The 15,585-nt window shown below is 53.8% G+C and overlaps 1 protein-coding gene across 1 annotated transcript; it reads left to right on the top strand.

Annotated features, from left to right (window-relative positions):
- The first annotated feature begins 5,028 nt into the window (after positions 1–5,028).
- MATN1 (matrilin 1) lies at positions 5,029–14,617 on the top strand. The gene is made up of 8 exons (XM_088841755.1): positions 5,029–5,125; positions 7,030–7,376; positions 8,499–8,721; positions 9,627–9,752; positions 10,631–11,047; positions 11,942–12,094; positions 13,647–13,727; positions 14,274–14,617. The coding sequence occupies exons 1-8, from the start codon at positions 5,029–5,031 to the stop codon at positions 14,321–14,323; spliced, it is 1,494 nt and encodes a 497-aa protein (XP_088697881.1). The 3' UTR covers positions 14,324–14,617.
- The last annotated feature ends 968 nt before the right edge of the window (positions 14,618–15,585 follow it).

The following is a 15,585-nucleotide window of genomic DNA, read 5'->3' as shown; positions in this document are numbered from 1 at the left end:
AGGGGACGACAGAGGATGAGATGGATGGACGGCATCACCGACTCAATGGACATGAGTTTGAGTAAACTCTGGGAGTTGGTGATGGACAGGGAGGCCTGGCGCCCTGCAGTCCATGGGGTGGCAAAGAGTCGGACACGACTGAGTGACTGAACTGAACTGAACCGACTGTGATCTGAGTGCTTGCTTGTTACTGTCACTTAGCCTGTTCTTTGCTGACTAACACAAGAAGGCACTCTGAGAACCATAAGCACAGGTGTGGCCTTCCATACCGTTCCTTCTCCACCGTCCTCTGACACTGGCGTTGAGAGCCCAACTTTACAGACGAAGGGTAAAAAAGTGGGGGGATTCATCTAATGTCAAGACAGCTGGCAGGTAACAGAACAGAGCCTCAAGGCCAGCTCTGTCTGATTCCAAGACTTTTTTCACTTCATAGGATTCCTTAATATCTGGCATGAGCACCAGGGACAGAAATCAAGATAATTTTCCATGACATGTAGATGAAAAAGTTAAGTTTAATTTGTTTTGAATTTATTTGAAGGCATATTGGAATAAACATGTAATCTGTACATCAAATCAATGATTTCATGGCTACCATTTCAAATTAGGAGGAGAAATTTTTGCCCAAAAGTGAGTTGCTTTAAAGTTAGAATGATTCATTAAAAAAAATAGTAAAGGTATATGCGCCGAAAAATTGATGCTTTCGAGCTATGGTGTTGGAGAAGACTCTTGAGAGTTTCTTGGACATCAAGGAGATCAAATCAGTTAATCCGAAATGAAATCAAGCCTGAGTATTCATTGGAAGGACTGATGCTGAAGCTGAAGCTCCAATACTTTGGCCACCTGATGCAAAGAACCATCTTATTGGGAAATATCCTGATGCTGGGAAAGATTGAAGACAGGAGGAGAAGGGGATGACAGAGGATGAGATGGTTGGATGGCATCACTGACTCAATGGACATGAGTTTGAGCAAGCTCCCGGAGTTGGTGATGGACAGGGAAGCCTGGCGTGCTGCAGTCCGTGGGGTCGCAAAGAGCTGGACAAAACTGGGTGACTGAACAACAACATTAAATGGTGATAATGGTTTGGAAGGAGGAAGGGGACAGGCACCCGTGGACTGTGCTGCAACTAAAGATACCCAGGTTTGTTCTTTAGGAAAAGAACTGAGCATGGGGCACAGGATGGGGAGTCCTGCGGGCCTTCCCCTGACCCACACTCTGCCCAGAGGCCTCTCGATGGATCACTCTCTCTTGGATAAAACACTGAAGGCTTTAAGTCTCTGGAAACCCGAGGTGTGTGAAAACAAGGAGAGGGAACGGGGGAGCCCTTAACGGGCTGCCTATCTGACTTCAGAAGCAGCCTCGGTGAAGGCGGCTTAACGCACTGTTTCTCCTTGGCCAAGACCGGACACACTGTTCCCCATTCTGATTCCTGGGGTAAAATGTTTCACATTTTAAAAACACAAATATTTAGTTTCTTTCCTCAATGTATATATTTAACATCCAGGTCTCCTCCCCCTCCCTAAGCTCCCGCTATGGAATGTTAAAGCTGCCCCTTTGGGGGAAACCCATCTCTGTTCCTGAAAACCTACCTGTAGCATATTTCTGTGGCTTCGCTAATGAGCAAAGTGACACAGAGAAGGCGCTTGTGTTCCTCTGAGGAGCCCATAGACCTGCCATTCAGAGATGGAGCTGAAAGAGCTGTTTGACGGGCCCAGCCGCGGCCCCGGCCAAGAGGGCTTTGTACCCTGTCCATCGGGAGAGGGACGGTGGGGGGCAAGGAGGCTCCAGCTCACGTTCTGCTCGTCCACCTTCAGAATGGGAGTGGTGGGGAACCCTCGCCATCGGTCACCGTCGCCCAGCCCTGTCTGGCCTTTGCTGGTTAACGTGGACGTAGACCCAGCTCTCCACCAGTCCCTTCTTTTTATTCATTTCTTCACGTGCTTACCAGAGATCTGTGATGGGCACCAGGCCAGGCCTGGGGAGCTCACTGGTGATGAGACAGATGAGACCTCTGCAGGCAGGGAGCTCACATCCTCTGGAGCAGGGTGGGCGTGGCGGTGCGGGAGCAGGTCCCACATTCAGAACACAATTTTGGGAAGTGCTATGGGCCACAATGACCATGTCCTGTGGCATCTCAGGAGGAGAGAAGCAGACTTACAAGTTGCAGAGAGGCAAGAAGTCAGTTTCCACTGATTGGAGGAGGTGGTGAATTGTGAAAAAATGAAACTAAAATGAAAAGTCAGAAGGATTTAACTTCCTTGTTCTCTAAAATAGGGGCAAAGGGGAACAAGACCTGATTTCTAAGCTTGGTTCTGTCTCTACAGAGGCTGGGTGACTTCAGGCAGGTCAAGACCCTCTCTGCGCCCGTTTCCTTATCTGACAAATGGGCTAACAGAGTTGGGCCTGCTGACCTCACAGGTTTGCTGGGGGAACGAGAGACACACAGTGACACGGTGAGTGAGTGTGCCACGTCACGTGGACAAGGGACTGTTGCCTTCATGATTTCTGAAGGCTGTGACACTGCTGGTTGGGTCAGCTGTGCCTGGCAATCACTTAATAAGAAAAATCCGTATATTTCCTTTTATGGAGGTGTAATTTATACAGAGTGAAATCACAGGTCTTAAGTATTGGTAGTTATGCCTCCCCAAAGATGATAATCCTTCAGCCCTACAATCTCCACTTCTATCCTCTCACTGACTCTTCAATGGTCCCAGTGAGGCAGGCAAGCCAAGAGTTAGCACTCCCTTGTCATCTTGCATGGCAACAAGCTGAGGCTCAGAGAGGCTAAGTCACCAGCTACAAGTCACACAGCTGGTGAGCAGCAGAACCTGGGTCTCTCAGATGGTCAAGCCCATGCTCTCTCTATCTCATCAACTACTGGACCTGCAGATGACACCACCCTTATGATGGTGAAGAGGAACTAAAGAACCTCTTGATGAAAGTCAAAGAGGAGAGTGAAAAAGCTGGCTTAAAACTCAACATTCGGAAAATGAAGATCAGGGTATCCCATCCCATCACTTCATGGCAAATGGAAGGGGAAACAATGGAAACAGTGACAGACTTTACTTTCTTGGGCTCCAAAATCACTGCAGATGGTGACTGCAGCCATGAAATTAAAAGATGCTTGCTCCTTGGAAGAAAAGCTATGACAAACCTAGACAGCATATTAAAAAGCAGAGACTTTACCGACAGCAGTCATGTATGGATGTGAGAGTTGGACTGTAAAGAAAGCTGAGTGTCAAATAATTGATGCTTTTGAACTGTAGTGTTGAAGAAGGCTCTTGAGAGTCCCTTGGGCTGCAAGGAGATCAAACCAGTCAATCCTAAAAGAAGTCAGTCCTGAATATTCATTGGAAGGACTGATGCTGCAGCTGAAACTCTAGAACTTTGTCTACCTGATGTGAAGAACTGACTCATTAGAAAAGACCCTGATGCTGGGAAAGATTGAAGGCAGGAGGAGAAGGGGATGACAGAGGATGAGATGGTTGGATGGCATCACAGACTCAATGGACATGAATTTGAGCAAACTCTGGGAGCTGGTGATGGACAGGGAGGCCTCTATGGGGTCCCAAAGAGTCAGACATGACTGAGCGACTGAACTGAACTGGACCTAGATGCAATGTTGGGGACCCTTCCTGGTTATACGCCTCTATTTATAAGCCTTTAGTTTTGCCTCGTCTGTGCAGACCCTGGACTGGGCCCGGATGCAGAGATGAATCAACCAGACACTTATCCACTCACGGGCGAGACGGACAAGGTACAGAAGCACAGGGAAGCGGTCCTAACCCAGGGGAGCGGTGAGAGAGATGGGCAGGGAGAAGGCGCCTCCACCAAGCTTCCCCCAGGCAAGCAGGGTGCCTGAGAGCCCTGGCCCGGGGCCCCTCTTCTGGCTTTGACGCTCAGCTGCACTTAAGACAAGTTACTGCAAAGCTCTGGTTCCAGTTCCTCATCTGGGAAGTGGGGGTTATAGTACTGGTTGCCTCAAAGGGCTGTCCAGAGAATTCGATGAGATGGTTCATATAAGACTGCTTGCCCTGGGAGGTGGGCACCATTAGCATCCCCACCTTTCAGATGAGGCGCAGAGAGGTGAAGCAACCTGCCCACAGTCACGCAGCCAGTAGTGAGCATACCCAGGTCATCTGGCTCCTAAGTCTGTGCTCTCAACCCTCTGCCCTACCGCCCTGCTCCTGGTGCGCTGTGCTCAGTCACTCAGTCGTCTCTGACTCATTGCGACCCCATGGACTGTATAGCTCACCAGGCTCCTCTGCCCATGGGGATTCTCCAGGCAAGAATACTGGAGTGGGTTGCCCCGCCCTCTCTAGGGCATCTTCCCAACCCAGGGATCGAACCCAGGTCTCCTGCATTGTAAGCAGATCCTTTACCATTTGAACCACCATTGAAGTCTGCCCCACTCCTACAAGGGGCTCGTGTACCTGTTTACTCCGATATGACTCTGAAAGATTGTTAGGCAGAGAGTGATCAGGAGGAGGGGGCAACATGGGCAGATGGTCCTGCGGGGACAAAGGCTTGAGGAGCACTCAGATCCAGGCGCGGCTGGAGAGCAGGGTGTGTGTGGAGAGCCAGCAGACAGGACAGCCAAGGCTGGAGTTGTAGGTGGGAGAAGAGTGTTGGTGTGGGATGAGGGTTCCGGGCAGGGCTGGGGTACGAGGCTGTTGGACTCAGGTTTACGTGGGCTCAGTCTGGCAGCTTCAGACCAGGGCAGGCTCTGGGCCCCAGAGGAGCTACCCTCCACCCACCTGATATTTCCTGGATTCCAGCTGCAGCTTCTGCAGGCAAAGGAGCCCTTGTGGTCGGAGGGGCCTCTGGAGCCCAGGCAGGGTGACTCCGTCCCTCCCTCCCTGGCACACACACCTCCATTCAGCTGGGCTCCGCCCTCCAAGGGGGCTGACCCCACGTTAGTGGGGGGCCCGCCTGACTGGGAGGCTGGGCCAGCGGTCAGTGAGGTTGATAAGACCTGGCCTCCACTGGCCCCCACGACTGTGCTGCTACTGCCTGCGTGCCAGAACCATGAGGGCACTCGGTGGCCCCCGCCTGGTGCTCTGCGGCCTGCTGCTGCTGCTGTTCCAGGCCCCATGCGCCCCTGGCCTCGCTCCCTTGTCCAGAGGTGAGGGGGCCCCATGTGAGGTGGGGGATTCTGGGCACTGAGACAGACAGAGGCTAAATGGGATACAGCATGGGCGATGTGGGGAAGGCAGGGGTGCCCCACAGGGCTGACCCAGGAGCAGACAGAGATGGTGACAAACACAAGAACCAGGGTGGGGTGACGGTGACCCTGTCCTGTGCGGAGGGGGCAAGAGACGGCTTCTCTGAGCCTGTCTCTGGGCTTCGCAGCTCCCAGGCTGTCCTTAGGGATTACACATCCTGCAGGGACCTTGGTCTTCTGGGTCACCGAGGGTGCAGCCTGCTGACACCTGGGGCTGCAACCAGGCCCAGGGCTGAGCTCATGACTCTCAGATGACTGCAGATCTAGTGGGGGTTGCAAGACGACATTCCCCCTTCCACCAGCCCTTCCAGCATATTCTGGACTGGGCTCTCCATGAGCTGTACCACTCTGAGTTTCAGCTGTGAGGACAGAGTCCTGGGATGCCCAGCTCCTCCTGTGCAGATGGAGAAACTGAGGCTAGAGAGGGGAGGACCTGTCTAAGACCACACAGTGAGTGAGCAAGCCTAAGAGCCTCCTGGCTCCTGGTCCACTGTCCCATGGTGTGGCCAATGCCCTCTCCCTCTCTGGGCCTCAGTTTACCCATTGGTGGCTCAGAGGTTAAAGCGTCTGCCTCCAATGCGGGAGACCCGGGTTCGATCCCTGGGTCGGGAAGATCCTGTGGAGAAGGAAATGGTAACCCACTCCAGTATTCTTGCCTGGAGAATCCCATGGACGGAGAAGCCTGGTAGGCTACAGTCCACGGGGTTGCAAAGAGTCGGACACGACTGAGCGACGGAACAGAACGGAGCCTGAGCTAGTGGGGTCCAGGAAGCCAAGCTGCAAGGTGATTTCTGAGGTCCCTTGAGGATCTCTGATGTCCAGGCCTGGAGCACCGTGGCTGGGAGATAGGACCGTCCACACACCTTGTCTTTCTTGACTCTTCTTGCATCCCTGCTTGGGAGCAGCCCAGATTTAGTGCGGGACAGAGTGTAGACTTCTGTACTGGCTGCAGGGCCAGGCCAGTGATAACATCAAGCATTAAACCTATCCTCCCCTCCAGGCAGATGAGAAAAGCAAAGCTTCAAAGCTGCAATGATCTGCTCAAGGCCACATAATGGCGGAGCTAGGACTGACTCCGTCTACCTCACTTGGGCTCTGTGTCCCTCCCAGCATGTGGTACTTGCTGCTTCCCACGCTGTCTGGAAAGACATCACTCCCTGGGGGTGTGTCTTGGGGGCCCACTTGGTCAGACTGCCAAGGTGGCCACGAGGAACTCCTGCTGTTTTTCCTGTTCTTAGATACCAGCCAGCAGGCTCTGCGGGATTGGGGCAAACTGGGTGCACTTTGCTGATTCTCTTTGATGCTCAGATGAAAGAGTCCACGTTGACGGGTTTTCAAGGCGGTGCCTGCCGGAGGGCCGACCCTCAGTTCCCTTCTGCCCAGGCAGGGCAAAGAGAATCCTTTGTTTACACTCTGGGCTGAAACCTGAGACTTGAAGGCTATCTTCTCCTTTGCTGCCTCTGAGAACCCTACATGCCCAGCCCTGAGCTGGCACCTTACACATATTTTGGCTTGTCCTCAAAGGATTCTGTAAGGAAGGGATCGCCTGCCCATTGTACAGATAGGAAACTGAGGCTCAGCGCGGTGAAGGCACCATTCGAACCTCTGTCTTTCCTATGGGCTGAGCTGGGGGCCTCTGGCAAGTTGCTTGCCTGAGTGTCCCCAGGCTGACAGTAGGATCCAGCCAGGCTGATTCATGTCTGGTCTACTCTGCCTGAGGCCTCAGGTCTGGACCCAAGTAGCCCCTGGTGCCCTGTTCCTTTAAGTATCTCCACTCCATCCTCCTGACCTTTGCCCCCTCCCAGGGCACCTGTGCCGGACCCGGCCCACCGACCTGGTGTTCGTCGTTGACAGCTCACGCAGTGTGCGGCCTGTGGAGTTTGAGAAGGTGAAGGTGTTCCTGTCTCAGGTCATTGAGTCACTGGACGTGGGGCCCAATGCCACCCGCGTGGGCCTGGTCAACTACGCCAGCTCCGTGAAGCAGGAGTTCCCGCTGCGGGCCCACAGCTCCAAGGCCGAGCTGCTGCAGGCTGTGCGTCGCATCCAGCCGCTGTCCACAGGCACCATGACGGGTCTGGCCATCCAGTTCGCCATCACCAAGGCCTTAAGCGATGCAGAGGGTGGTCGCCCCAGGTCCCCCGATATCAGCAAGGTAGGTGCTCACAGGAACATGGCAGCCTGCGACAATGAAGAGATACAGTTAAGTTTTCAGGGGCAGGAGCTTCAGCCTCTGGAGGGGAGGAGATTGTACAAGGCCGCTCCCCAGGGGACCCAGGGGACCCAGGGTAAGGACACTAAAAATAGTGCTGCCCCTCTGGCTTCTTATCAAGAATAATCTCAGGAGGCCTCACCACCCACCCCCCCCTTTCTCCAGATAAAGAAATATGGGCTCAGGAAGGTGCGCTGTATTTCTAACCCAGGCCTGTCAGGTCACCAAGACAGGGGGTCGGGCATCCAGGCCAGGGGAGGAGACTCAGGAATCAGAAGCAGACTCAGGTCAGAAGCAGAAAAGCAGCCAAGGGGGCTGGACGCTGAGTCCCAGACTCCTACAGAGCAGTCTGGAGGACCCGACTTAGGGCAGGCTGGACAGGGGGTGGGTGAGGGCCAGCCTCAGCACCAGGGTCCCTTCCTGCGGCCCTTTCCCAGATAGAGCACTCAGGGGCCTTGTGGGAGGGGAAGTTTTCCTCCTAGGGAAGTTAGCGTCTTGGGGAACGGAGGGAGAAAAGGCAGCCTCTTCATTCCGTGGGCATCTATATGGGTACCACCTCTCTCCCAAGGTATACAGGGAAGATGGGCAGAAGAGAGGAAAGACTGCCATTCTTTAGCTTCTGCCTCTCTCTGGTGGCCAAAAGGTAGAACTGCACGGTGTTGAGTATAGAGGTTTGGCTCTGCCCTTGCAAGCTCCCCCAGGCTGACGGAGAAGAGGTGGCTCTGTCCTCAGAGGTCACAGAGCTGTCTGATGGAGGAGGAGACACCCAGAGCCCTAGTCAGATGGAAGAGCACCTTAGCCACGCCTCTCACTCAGAAGAAACCTTTCTCCTCTTCCACTATCCAAGTTCTTTTTCCTGGGCCTGATATGTGGTGGTGGCAGTCATATCCACCTGCCACCGAATAGCTGCGTGACCGGGGTTTGCCACGCCGCCCCTCCGGGTCAATCTCCTTTTATGTCAACCGTCCTGGGGAGCTGGGGGGGGGCGGCTACTGGAGGACCAAGTGGCCCACCCAGCGTGGGGAGGGAGGCCAGGCCCTCGCACGTTCGTCCTCTGCGTCGCAGGTGGTCATCGTGGTGACGGACGGGAGGCCCCAGGACAGCGTGCGGGACGTGTCTGCGCGGGCCCGGGCCGGCGGCATCGAGCTGTTCGCCATCGGCGTGGGCCGCGTGGACAAGGCCACGCTGCAGCAGATCGCCAGCGAGCCGCAGGACGAGCACGTCGACTACGTGGAGAGCTACAGCGTCATCGAGAAGCTGTCCAAGAAGTTCCGGGAGGCCTTCTGCTGTGAGCGGGCGGCGGGGGGCAGGCGATGGGCCAGGCTGGGGGTGGTGCTGGGGAAGGGAGACTGCGGAGAGGCGGTCGGGTGTCTGGGCGGGGCCAGGGCCGGGGCGGGGCTGAGAGTGGCCGATTGGGGGCGGAGCCTGGGAAGGAGGTGGCCTATAAGGGGCGGGGACTGAGATTGAAACCACATTGGGGGCGGGGCCAGGGCCTTATCTGGGTTGATCCACACCCAGTCCGAGGTTGAGGGACTTGGGGAGGAGGTGACGCTCAAAAGAGCTTTTTTTTTTTTTTGAGATAGAGTCCTGGCAGAGGACCTGGGGACGTCCTAAAAAAGCCTGTGCTATTTGGCTGCGGGGTGTGTGTGTGTGTGGAGGGGCGTGGGGGTTGGGATGCCAGAGTCTTCTGCGATGTGGGAAGGTCTGAGGGGGCTTGGGCATTGGGGTGGAGAAAGTTCAGAACCTTTTGCGGGGTGGAGGGGGCAGTGCAAGGATTCTTCTCCACGTGTGAAACAGGTCTGGGAAGAACCTGAATCTAACTGTGAGAATTCTAGGCCATAATGCACAGTACTGCAAGTCTGGTATTTCACAAGTATTTGTTGAGCGTCTTGTGTGTGCTGCGTTCACTGCTGCTTGCTTTGCTCTAGTCATTTGGAATACAACAGTGAACAAAAGGGATTTAGGGCCTGCCCCTGTGGCCTGTATCATTTCAGCAGGAAGCTTTAGTTTATTACCAGCAGTGTCACCGTCTCCAGGGATGTCAGCCCGACTGCAGTGATTCTGGCCTGGGTTGAGGGTCTGGAACCCCACCCAGGTGAGGGCCTGAGTGTCCCTGAGTATATGAGGGGCCATCCTGGCTGAGGTATCCAAGGCCTGGTGACCGTGTGACTCTGTCTCCACTCGTCCCTGCAGTGGTGTCAGACCTGTGTGCCACGGGCGACCATGACTGTGAGCAGCTGTGCGTCAGCTCCCCGGGCTCCTACACCTGCGCCTGCCGCGAGGGCTTCACCCTCAACAGTGACGGCAAAACCTGCAATGGTCAGTGGGCCGGACACAGGCAGCCTATGGAGGGTGGCGGGGAGGGGATGGGCCTTGGCCAGTCCCCAGGAAGCCCACCCGAGCCTCCCTGCTCATTGCCTCTGGACCAGCCTGCAATAGATGTCTTCTATGGACTTTTGGACACAGAGGGGGAAGGAGAGGGTGGGATGAATTGAGAGAGTAGCATTGACATATATGCACTACCATGTGTAAAACAGATAGCTAGTGGAAAGCTGCTGTGGCTTCCCAGGTGGCTCAGTGGTAAAGACTCTGCCTGCCAATACAGGCACTGCAGGAGATACAGCTTCGATCCCTGGGTCAGGAAGGTCCCCTGGAGGGGGAAATGGCAACCCCCTTTAGTATTCTATCCAGGACTGCACAGTCCCTGGGGTCATAACAAGTCGGCCACGACAATGACTAAGCAGGCAGGCAGGGGAAGCTGCTGTAGAGCACAGGGAGCTCAGCTCAGTGCCCTCTGATGCCTAGCGGGATGGGATGGGGGTGGGTGGGAGGGAGGCTCAAGAGGCTTGTTGTACAGCAGAAACTAACACGACATGGTAAAGCAATTCTCCTCCAATTTAAAAGAAATAGATGTCTTCTAGAGTTTGATGTTTGCAGTTCTCTTCTCACTGTCCTTCTTTCTGCCACTGTGGAGGGTGGGTTTAGTGTGGTGGAAGGAGTTATATACTCTCGAACTCACATCTTGGTGCCACCACTTCTGAGTTGTGTGATTTAACAGTGTTTAGAGCTTCACGTTTCAATGGCCCAAATGGGGTGATCTTCTGAACAGCTGTTGGGTGTGGTGGGTACCCAGCCAGTGGCTGGGATGAATGACTGTGCCCTTAAGCTTCACCTCCCTGCCTTCCTGCCCTCTCCAGTCTGCAACGGTGGCGGGGGCAGTTCGGCTACTGACCTGGTCTTCCTCATTGATGGGTCCAAGAGTGTGCGGCCGGAGAACTTCGAGCTGGTGAAGAAGTTCATCAACCAGATTGTGGACACGCTGGATGTATCGGACAAGTTGGCCCAGGTGGGGCTGGTACAGTACTCAAGCTCTGTGCGCCAGGAGTTCCCGTTGGGCCGCTTCCACACCAAGAAGGACATCAAGGCAGCCGTGCGGAACATGTCCTACATGGAGAAGGGCACCATGACCGGGGCTGCCCTCAAGTACCTCATCGACAATTCTTTCACTGTGTCCAGCGGGGCTAGGCCTGGTGCCCAGAAGGTGGGCATTGTCTTCACTGATGGCCGGAGCCAGGACTACATTAATGATGCTGCCAAGAAAGCCAAGGACCTTGGTAGGTGCTGCTGGGACCCTGAACACCACTAATGGCCAGGAGTACACATGGAACAGCTCAGTTTCAGTTTAGCTTAGTGTCTGTTCTGATGAGTGCCCTAAACCCAGGTTCGATATAAATGAGGTTTGTCCAACTCTTTCTTATACTGATGAGAAAACTGAAGCCCCAGAAGAGTAAGTGGCTTGTTCTGATGGTCTTTTGGTAAGTGAGCCTTGGAACTTTTTCAGTTGAATATTCCCAAGAGCACACCATCTGTTGGCAGGCAACCTCACTTTGGGACAAGCCTGAGTCTCAGCTTTATCACCTATTAAATGAAAATAATAGCAACCAGTAGGTGGATATTATAAGGGTTACATGAGATTACAAAGTTCTCAGTACAAGGAGTGAGTACAAGTCTGATATATGGTAGCATCTCAGTAAATGTTGATTTCCTCAATGTCTTTGTCCCAGGCATTGTGCCTGCAATTCCAGCATCTGCCACCAGAAGGTGACTGGTTTTGATTGCCTGGGCATTCCCCAGATTTAGCCATGGTTGCCTGTCCCCATGGTGAAAGTGAAGTGAAGTGAAAGTCACTCAGTCGTGTTCGACTCTTTGCAACCCCATAGACTATACAGGCCAGAATACTGGAGTGGTTAGCCTTTCCCTTCTCCAGGGGATCATCCCAACCCAGGGATTGAAACCAGGTCTCCTGCAGGCAGATTCTTTACCAGCTGAGCCACAAAGGAAGCCCAAGAATACTGGAGTGGGTAGCCTATCCCTTCTCCAGAGGATCTTCCTGACCTAGGAATTGAACCGGGGTTTCCTGCATTGCAGACAGATTCCTTATGAACTGAGCTATCAGGGAAGCTTCCTGTCCCCATGGCCACCATTATTCACCTTGTTCCTCTTGGTAGGCTTTAAAATGTTTGCTGTGGGTGTGGGCAATGCCGTGGAGGATGAGCTGAGGGAAATCGCCTCGGAGCCTGTGGCAGAGCACTATTTCTACACAGCTGACTTCAAGACCATCAACCAGATCGGCAAGAAGTTGCAGAAGAGGATCTGTGTGGGTGAGTGAGACCAGAAAGGGCACTGGTGGGAGGAGCAGGTGGGGCTCTGACAATACGTGTGTTTCTGTAAGCATCCTGGACTAGGTATGGGTGGGGAAAACAGGAGCTGGGACAGCATCATGAGTTGGCGTAACTGGGAAGAGGGCTGACCAATCTGACTTTCCAGTTCAGTTGCTCAGTCGTGTCTGACTCTGCGACCCCATGGACTGCAGCACGCCAGGCTTCCCTGTCCTTCACCATCTCCTGGAGTTTGCTCAAACTCATGTCCATTGAGTCGGTGATGCCATCCAACCATCTCATCCTCTATCATCCCCTTCTCCTCCTGCCTTCAATCTTTCCCAGCATCATGATCTTTTCCAATGAGCCAGTTCTTCACATCAAATAGGCAAAATATTGCAGTTTCAGCTTCAGCATCAGTCCTTCCAATGAATATTCAGGACTGATTTCCTTTAGGGTTGACTGGTTTGATCTCCTTGAAGTCCAGGGGACTCTCAAGAGTTTTCTCTAACACCACAGTTCAAAAGCATCAATTCTTCGGTGCTCAGCTTTCTTTATAGTCCAACTCTCACATCCATACATGAGTGGAATGTATACATGACTGGAAATACCATAGTTTTGACTAGACGGAACTTTGTCAGCAAAATAATGTCTCTGCTTTTTAATATGCTGTCTAGGTTGGTCATAGCTTTTCTCCCAAGGAGCGAGCGTCTTTTAATTTCATGGCTGCAGTCACCATCTGCAGGGATTTTGGAGCCCAAGAAAGTAAAGTCTGTCACTTTTTCTATTGTTTCCCCATTTGCCATGAAGTGGTGGGAATGGATGCCATGATCTTCGTTTTTTGAATGTCGAGTTTTAAGCCAGCTTTTTCATTCTCCTCTTCTCTGATTCTTCAGCAAACATGTACTGAATGCTCTTCCACAAGTGGCACTGTTCTCAGTGCTCTCCAAATATGAAATCATTTAATCCTATTTGGTAGGAATATTGTTATCCCCATTTTAGAGACAGGAAAACCAAGGCCAGAGGGGTGGAACAACTGAGTAACTGGAGGAGCCAGGATTTGAACTCTGCTTCCTCTCCAGGTTCCCAGTGGTAAAGAGTGTAGATTCCCCAGCCAGACAGGCCTGGGTTTGCATGTTTGCTTTGACACTAACTAGCTGCTGGCTCTGGGCAAGTTGTTTTCCTTCTTGAGTTCTTTGTTTGTAAAACAGGATGAATAATGAACCCAAAGAGCTGGGGTGAGGCGTCACCTTTATGACGGTGGGGCCCCCGACTACAGCGTCCTGCACATTGTAGGTGACCAGCGTTGGGGAGGCTGTTTTGGAGTTGTTTATCAGGGTTTTGAGGGGTCAGGAAGACATTCAGGGATCGCCCCCTCCATCACCCCGGGAGCTCTGTCTCAGGAACTCTACATGTCTCTCTGCCTTCTCGCATCTCCCAGGCCCCACACTCCCCCAAGACACTCCAGTTCGGGCCCCAACCAGTGACTATCCGCCTCCCTGGCAGCAGTCCCTCACCAGCTCCTTTCCCTTTCCCCACTTTCTGCCCACCCCAGAGGAAGATCCATGTGCCTGCGAGTCCATCGTGAAATTCCAGACCAAAGTGGAGGGGCTGCTGCAGGCCCTGACCCGGAAGCATATCCTTTCCCAGAAGCCTCTGCGAGGAGGGGGAGAGGTCAGGAGGGCCTTGTGGGCGGGGGAGGAGAGAGCCCTGCCCCTTGTGTGGTTGGGTCGGGCAGGCTCCTGTTGAAGACGGGCTGGATCCTGGCCTGGGAGGCTGGGCCTGGCTGGGCACACACGGAGTCCTGGACGTGCTTGGGAAAACGTGGTGCCTGTGGACTCCACTTTCTCAGGAGCTCGGTGACCTGCCTACCCACCAGACTCCTCTCAGATGGGGCTGCACCCCGCACAGCTCCCCGGGCTCAGGCAGGACTAGGCGGGTACCCAGCAGGCCTAAACCTGCAACTGGGCAGGGCTGGGCTTTCCAGACCCACCGTAACTGCCGGCTTGTTTTTGGAAAGCACTCTCCTGAGGGCCGTGGATGGGTGAGTTTGACACTGGCGAGGGCACACGCTATGGGGAGGGATGAGAGAAAGTCCTGGAATCGGGGCCCTGAGTTCAGGTGCTACACCGTCACTGCCCTGCTCCGGTCAGCCCTCGCCTGTCCTTAACTCCCAGTCCACTGGAAGCTGTGAGTAAGCGGCTGGCCATCCTGGAGAACAGAATCGTCTGAGGCCGCCTGTCCCCAGCGCAGCTCACGGAGCCCTGCGTGTGTCCCCTGGAGCCCGAGTTTAGTCTAGCTTTGCCAGTTCAGCGAGAGGGGTTTGCGAGGTGGGGTCCCAGGACACGACTGGGCTTCTTCCTCTCTCACCCTTCGAGCCTGGGGGGAGTGTGCATTTGAGTGTGTGTGCTGGGAGATTGTGCCTGTTTTTGAGCGTGTGTGTGTGTGTGTTCGCCCAAGGGTAGGCATGTAACTAGGAACATGAGTGAGAACACAGGGGTGAGTGTGGGAGGAACTGCGTTTGCATTTTTTTTTTAATCAAAAGCTTAATATATTCCTGTTTTTTTTCAGTTCACTCTTTCTTGACTGCGAGTGCTGTGAATTTCTTTTCTGATTTTTCTATTCCCTTTTGAAAAACCATTAAATGTGATTTACCGTAAGCACTGAATGAGGCTGGCGGCCGTGTGGTCATTTGGGTCAGGACTGTGGGGGTGGCAGGCGATGAGCTTTCTCGGAGGAGCCCAACAGTAGTGGTAGCAGGGAAGATGGCCCTGCTCCCAAACCCGCGCATGTCTGTTCTGACTTTTCAGTTACAGATTCATTGATGAGATCTCTGTTCATCCTCTCAGCAACCTTACCCAGAACAGACTTGAGTCATCCCCATTTTACAGATGGGAAAGCTGAGTGTCTGAGTGATGAGATGACTTGCTTGTTGGAGAGACAGGGCTCTTGAATCTGGGACTTTGAGACATCAAGGGAAAAAGGCGTCAGAGAAGAAGGGCAGTGGCACCAGAGAGGACCATCCATCCGTCTGTTCATTCATTCATCCATCCCTCATTCATTCAGGCAACACACAAAGAGCCTGTGCCCTGTGTCAGGCGGTGGGGAGATGGTGGCCTGTGGGAAAGACACAGTCTCGTCTCCTCCATTGGACAGGGTGCCCTGTTACCCCAGCTGAGAGGTTTAGGTTGCCAGGAGCCCCTGGGATGAGTGAGTGAGTGCGGGTGTGTGAGGTTGGTGATGAGCAGGGTTGCAACCTGAGCCCGGGCTGGCCCTCTGCCCTCTGCCCGGCACCACACCCTTCCTTGGAGTTCTCTCTCTTGCTTCCTGGTCAGCAGCCTCAGCCCCACACCTAACACAGACAGTTGCAGCCTCCACCTCAGGGACAGTACCAGGAAAGTCTTTGACCACCATGTCCCCCCGACCCTGTCACAGGTGCCTCTGGAGTCTCAATCCCACACCTTCCCCCAGGGCAGCTTGGAACACATTCTTGT

Source organism: Moschus berezovskii, chromosome 2 (genome assembly GCF_049115385.1).
Source record: "Moschus berezovskii isolate FMDL1 chromosome 2, NW_MosBer_1.0, whole genome shotgun sequence".
Classification (NCBI taxonomy): Eukaryota; Metazoa; Chordata; class Mammalia; order Artiodactyla; family Moschidae; genus Moschus; species Moschus berezovskii.
This window is presented reverse-complemented; position numbering and strand designations above follow the sequence as displayed.